This window comes from Kogia breviceps, chromosome 3 (genome assembly GCF_026419965.1).
Source record: "Kogia breviceps isolate mKogBre1 chromosome 3, mKogBre1 haplotype 1, whole genome shotgun sequence".
Lineage (NCBI taxonomy): Eukaryota > Metazoa > Chordata > Mammalia > Artiodactyla > Physeteridae > Kogia > Kogia breviceps.
The window spans coordinates 97,989,408-97,995,407 of record NC_081312.1 but is presented as its reverse complement, the minus strand read 5'-3'; the positions used below and the strand labels follow the sequence as shown (position 1 = coordinate 97,995,407).

Here is a 6,000-nt window from a genome sequence, read left to right as displayed (position 1 = left end):
CTGATCTGAGGAGCGCTGTTTTTCACTCCCATGCGAAAGTCACCAGCGGGTAGGGCCTGATTGCTACTTTTCATGCATAGTTTTAGACACAAGAGGGCATTGTGACGTCGCGCCCGGCGGCGCCCAGTCGCAGGCCGAGTCCGGCAGCCCCACGTGGGGGCCCCGCGCTCCCATTGGCCAGTGCCGGACGAAGCTGCCACATTATTTTGTTACTTTTCAGTCCCTATTTGGAACTGCTCTCGCGGCAGTTCAGACCTCGTGCTCGTCTCCCTCGCTTGTCTGTGTGTGGTATCCGCAGGTCCGGGGCACTTTTTTTGGTGCGAGTGTGTGTGTGTGTGTGTGTGTGTGTGTGTGTGTGTGTGTGTGTGTGTTTGGGGGGATTGTCGGGGCGCGAGAGGAAAGCCGAGCCGAGGGGAAGGAAGGAAGCCACAGAGCTCCCCAGTCTCGGGCTGCTTCTCCCCTCCAGCGCTCTCCTGCCTGCGCGCTCTGAGGCGGCGGTGGCGGCACCGAGCGCTCCTCGCTGGGGACTCGGCGCTCGAGCAGGGAGCAGCGAGGACCCCTTTGCTGCGGCTTCCTGTGCCTGCTGGAGTTAGGATGCCAGGGTGGTTGATTCCCACCTACTGAGACCGGAGTTTCCTCCTCGGCCCTGGGAAGGGCTTGCAGCGGCGGCGGCAGTAGCAGACAGAACAGCAGGCTCTCCTCTCCGGGGGGGGGCGTCGAAGCGCCCGCGCCGGGCTCCCGCCCTCACCCTCCGGCGCTCCTGCGGCCCCAAGCCGCCACCCCGGTGCCTGCCTCCTTCCTCTTCTCGGCGAGAGGCGCCCCTGGGATCGGACCCGCGCGCCCCGGATGCTGGGGCTGCCCCGGCGCGCCTCCCTCCTGGAGCGACGCGCTGAGTGAACCGGAGGGCGCCCGCGCTTGCCCCAGGAGGGGCCCCCTAACCTCGGGACCCCGCGCCGGACCCGCCGGGTAGACGACGATGTCCGCTCAGCCCCCGGCTCTGACGCGCTCCACGCAGCGGGGGGAAGGCGGCCGGCCACAGCCCGCCGAGCCCTAGGTGCACAAAGCCCGCGCCCGCCGCCCGGCCTCGGCGCCCGCCGACGACTTTGCCGCCTGCTCCGCGGCTCTTTGTCTCCGCTTGGGGCGGGCGCCCGACTCTGGGATTTCGGTGTGAGAGCGGGCTGGGGGGGCCGGGGGCGAGCTCTCGGTTTCCCGGCCGCCCCCCGCTCGGGCTTGGCTCCCCCCTCCCCCGCACCTCCCCTGCCCGGGCTCTCGGCGCTTCCACGCTCTCGGAATCACGACCCCTCCCTGCCATGTATCCGCAAGGCAGACATCCGGTGAGTAATTGCAATTCGGTTTATTTAAGCATCTATCATGGCAGGGTAAACGAGGCAGTTTATCTGGCACCTCCATTTTGCTTGTTGCTACCTTTATAGTGTGTGCGTGTGTGTGCGCGCGCGCGCTCACACAAAGGGGATGGGATGGGATGGGGGGGGCGCCGTTACGAGAGGAGGTTAATTCCGCCCCAATGGCGTGGGGGGCTGCCAGTGGTCCTGGGGAACTGTCTTCACGCTGTCCCCCGACCCCTCGCCTAAGTCTCCCAACTCACTCGTTGTCTCCCCCGCCCCAGAAGGGAATGGGAGCCCCTTCGTGAAAGGGATGGGAGCCCCGCGGCCAATAGGGAGAGGTTAGCCCCCCCCTCCCTCCCCCGCTGTCGGGGAGCTGAGAAACTTGCTGGAAAGGTTCTGGACTGTGAGGGCGGCCCCTATGGTGTGGGGGGGAGGTGCGGGGGGAGAACGGGGAAAGTCAGAGGTCTGGGCAGCTTGGAGCCGGGTCTGACGCCCCCGCCCCTCCGCTGTCTTGTCCTCGCCGGCTTCAGGCTCCCCATCAACCCGGGCAGCCGGGATTTAAATTCACGGTGGCTGAGTCTTGTGACAGGATCAAAGACGAATTCCAGTTCCTGCAAGCTCAATATCACAGGTAAGGCCAGTGGGGGCCGCCCCGGGCCTGGCGGGGCGGGGGCGTCTCCGCCGCAGCTCCTGCCACCACCCCTAGGGGACCGAGCGGGCTCCCGACCCCGGAGCGGCGGGGCAGCCCGGGCCTCCTCCTTTTGTTTCCCCTTTCCGAGCGCGGCGCCTTAACCCTGTGCTGCCGGCAGCCTGCCGGCTCCCTGCGGCGTCCCCAGGGTGAGGGGTCGGGGCGCGAGCCGGCTCGCTCCGGGTTCTGGGGGTCGCGAGCTAGCGTCGGGGTCCCGCCCCCCGCGGCTCTGATAAGTCCACTCTCTCGGCCGCGGGAAGTTTCAAGTTGTTTCACTCAATCTCCGGGTGTCGGGGACCCAAGCTCCCCTCCGCCCGAGGCTGCGGGATAAAGGGGTCCCCCAGGGGGGAGGGTGTCAGGAAAGTGACAAAGTGGCTCCCAGAGGCCCCTGGGTTGGGGCCTCGGAGGAGGCTGTGCAGGCGCCAAGTCTGAGCCGGCTTCTTCTGCCCTCGCAGCCTCAAAGTGGAATACGACAAGCTGGCGAACGAGAAGACGGAGATGCAGCGCCATTATGTGATGGTGAGAGGCCGGGGAGGCGTGGGCCTGGGGAGCCTGGAGCCGGGTCCCCTGCCCGGCCTCTGCTGGGCAGCCCCGGAGCGGGTGTAATCCGATTGTGCCCTCTGACCCTTCACCAGCCTCCCTTAGCCCGGCCACTTGGAGGAGGGTGGGTGAGAGGAGGGGCAGAAAGAGAAACCCAAACCCCAGGCCAGGCACTTGTGCACACTTCCTTTGTGCCCCATTAATTTGTGTTTTGAAGGTTTCCCAGAGGGCTGGTTGTCTTATCTTGGCTAGTAAGATAGGATTGGATCAGCTTATGTCAGGGTTGGATAAAAATCTCTCTTAGAGATCTCCTGGGAGTGTTTGAAAACTTCACTGCTCTGCAGCCCTGGGATCTAGCCAGAGTGGGACATAAGGCCCCTCCGCCTACCCTCTTTCTTCCCCGGGGTTTCTGACAGTGGAGGAGCCTTAGAGAGGCTTTTGACCCCACTGTACACTCAGAGATCCTTCATCTGAGAACCTCATCGGCCCTGGGACAGTGTGTAGACGTCTGCCCTTTTCCCAGTATCTGTTCCATCAAGTTTAAACCTTCTGTTGGTGAGGAAGGCACCGGAGGTCCTTAAGTGAGGCTCCCTGCACTGCTTTCCACATAAGAGGCCTTCGACACATTGCTAAATAACTCTCAGAGAATGAGAGGGTCCCAGTGTACACGATTCCCTGTTGAACGAGAACCTTGTATAAACAGGATATATGGCACAGGCAGGGCTGGTGGGAGGGAGGGCCCCGCGCTTCATAATGCTTTGCACATAGGATGTTCTGCTGTAATGAGAACAACACTCAATGAGCCAGTCTTCAGCTCCGCAACTCCTTTATAGCTGGCTTTGGGCTTTGACTTAAACTTCTTTAGCAAATGTATCATAAAAGTACCATTTGGCCAAAATCTTCTCCAAAGCTGATTGTGGAACACAAACAGACTTCGGTGTTGTGCATTAACGGCAGTTCTCTTTACTTTTAGTACTACGAGATGTCCTATGGATTGAACATTGAAATGCACAAGCAGGTAAGTGCTTTAACATATATGTCTAGTTTTAAGAATTTTACCTAATACACAGATATTTTAAAATGGCTCCTCCTGTTTGAAAATGAGCCTTGTTCTTCTGTTCCTCCTCCTCCTCCTTGAAGAGTGAATGGATCCAGCCCTTGACATGCAGGGTTTGAGGCTTGGCTGATTTCTTGGACATGTTGAGCTTCTAGCATCAGAGCTTGTGAAGTTTGTCCTGGTGTTGGATCTTGGTGGAGGAGGAAGGAGCAAAAGAAAAGTTGGCCCTTCAGGATCTGCTTTACAAACTCCTGAAACTCAGGGGTAGCTGGCTGCTACCTGTTTTAATGTAGAATTTTCAAGAGGAAAGGCAGGAGGGTTTGTGTGTGTGTGTGTGTGTGTGTGTGTGTGTGTGTGTGTGTGTACAAAAATATGATGTTCTGCCTTGATGAGATTAAACTTCAAGAGTCTTAAAAGCCAGGCTGAGCTGTCAAAATTTAAGGGAACAAGCCACCTACCGCTTAAAAATACAAAGCCAGAATGAAATACAACCCAATGCCTTATGTATATGAGGCAGTTTTTTCATCTCCATCTTAATGTGAAGGCGGCTACAGTCTTTCCCATTTTTCAGAGAAGGAAGATGAAGCCGAGAGGTGAAGTAACAAGCCTGGGGCAGCCTAGCCAGGACTTCTGAGATGGCTGGGGGTTGAGCTCAGCTTTGAAATCCTGAAGTCAAACCAGTTTAGCTAGTGTGGTATTGTGTGATGGATATGTAAACTACCCGGTATTGTCACTCTTCTAATAACAGTATACCTCAAACTGGGCAAATACAAACACCTTTATCTTGGTGCATATCAGTAACTCATCCTGGGTGCTGGGCTGGGCTGTGGGAGAGGCCTGTTTGTGTATTTGTGTTCCAAGGAGAGGCCGCCTATAATTTGGCTTGGCCAGCGATTAGCATTGACTTGGCAAGGAGAAATGGCGCAGGCCGGTTGTTCTCTTTAACAATTGGTGTTCTTGAAATCCCAGAAGACTGTTGACTCATTCTAGCCTTTGGTGACTGTGCCTTGAATGGATTTTCTGCTCTAAATGAACAGTGGTTTACGAGGTTTAAATTTCGCTCTTTAAGGGGGCAGGACCCAGGGCAGGTGAGAAGGGCAGGTGACCTCTGGAATGCTTGTAGATTCCTGTCTGCCCACTCCAGTGGCTTCGAAGAGAGTCTTTGGAATCTAGTTTCCTTTCCCCTACTGGAGGGAACCCCAGTGTTGGGTGAAGGGCAGCCAGAAAGGGACCTGAGTTTGTTGAGGAATCTGGGGAGGCACATGAAGGCTACCAGGTTTTTACTTCTTGACCCACAGGAATTGTAAACAGACACCACTCTGTAAGTAAAGATGTTTCTCCTCAGGAGTCTGGGCTGGAGACTGCCCAACTTTAGGTGGAACTGACTGGGTATGACTGGTCCAGTAAGAATGTGTGCAGTGCAACCGGGGTCCCAGGTATTCAAGGGCCTTGGGCTGTTACGCAGGATGCAATCTCATCCCTTTCTCCACCTCCTCTTTTTCTGTCCTCAGCGCTTGGTATCTTGGGTGTGTTTAAACAGGGTAATTGCACCCAGGTTTAAAAGTTATAGCAGCCGTTCTTCTAAGAGCTTCGTAATTAAGGTGTAATATGTCGTTGCATGTTTAGGTCCGCATGGGTGGTGTTCCCCGTGTCTGTGAGTGGATGGTTCTTTGGCACAAAGAATCCACCTTGGCTGGTGGAGTGAAGCTGTTCCTGGAGTCCTGGGGACACTCTGAACCCAGGAAGAGTTATTCGCCTCCCTAGCACATTCAGTGGTGGGGTTTGCATAAGGAGCAGCTGTGTGCATCTGGGACTTCTGGCCAGTCCCCAAACCAGGTTCTTAGGGGGAGAATGCCTGAGGTTTGGCGACATGGTCTCATTTAATCCTGTCAGCTGCCAGAGGCAGATAGATGTATTCTTTGCCCCCTTTTTGTAGGCGAGGAAACTGAGGCTTCAGGGAGGCGAGGAGGGCAGAGCTAGGACTCAGATCTGGGCTTCTGGCTTCTAAACAGTACTTTACCTGTTTGCCACTCACCTTTGCCTTCCAGCCTCAACTCCCACTTGCTTCCCAGCAGGATGTTCCGTGCTCTGAGTTCAGTGCCTTTGCCGGTTTTATGGCAATCTCTGAGTTGGGTGAAATCACCCGGTGGCTGTGTAGGAACAAAGAGGCAAGGAGGTGAAGAAACCCTGCACTGGGAAATGCAGCCCTGACCTCCTGGGGCGGGCCACTCCCTAGGCATGCAAGGGTTCTGCAGAATAAAACCGGCCACTAATTGTAGTGTGGGTCTTGGGTGCATTTGGCGGATGGTGGTTAGGCCTGAGCAAACAAGTTTATCAGCTGACCTGTTTAGCGGTTGACTGGTGTTTTA

General features: G+C 56.6%; 1 protein-coding gene across 8 annotated transcripts in view; it reads left to right on the top strand.

Annotated features, from left to right (window-relative positions):
* Positions 1 to 236: 236 nt before the first annotated feature.
* The window catches only part of TLE3 (TLE family member 3, transcriptional corepressor), a 48,801-nt gene continuing 43,037 nt past the window's right edge, over positions 237 to 6,000 (top strand). For all 8 annotated transcript variants that reach the window (XM_059056485.2, XM_059056482.2, XM_059056484.2 and 5 more), the window contains exons 1-4: positions 237 to 1,334; positions 1,877 to 1,977; positions 2,490 to 2,553; positions 3,548 to 3,592. In XM_059056485.2, coding sequence (XP_058912468.1) covers positions 1,311 to 1,334; positions 1,877 to 1,977; positions 2,490 to 2,553; positions 3,548 to 3,592 — 234 coding nt within the window. In that variant the 5' untranslated portion in view covers positions 237 to 1,310. The remainder of the gene's footprint in view (positions 1,335 to 1,876; positions 1,978 to 2,489; positions 2,554 to 3,547; positions 3,593 to 6,000) is intronic.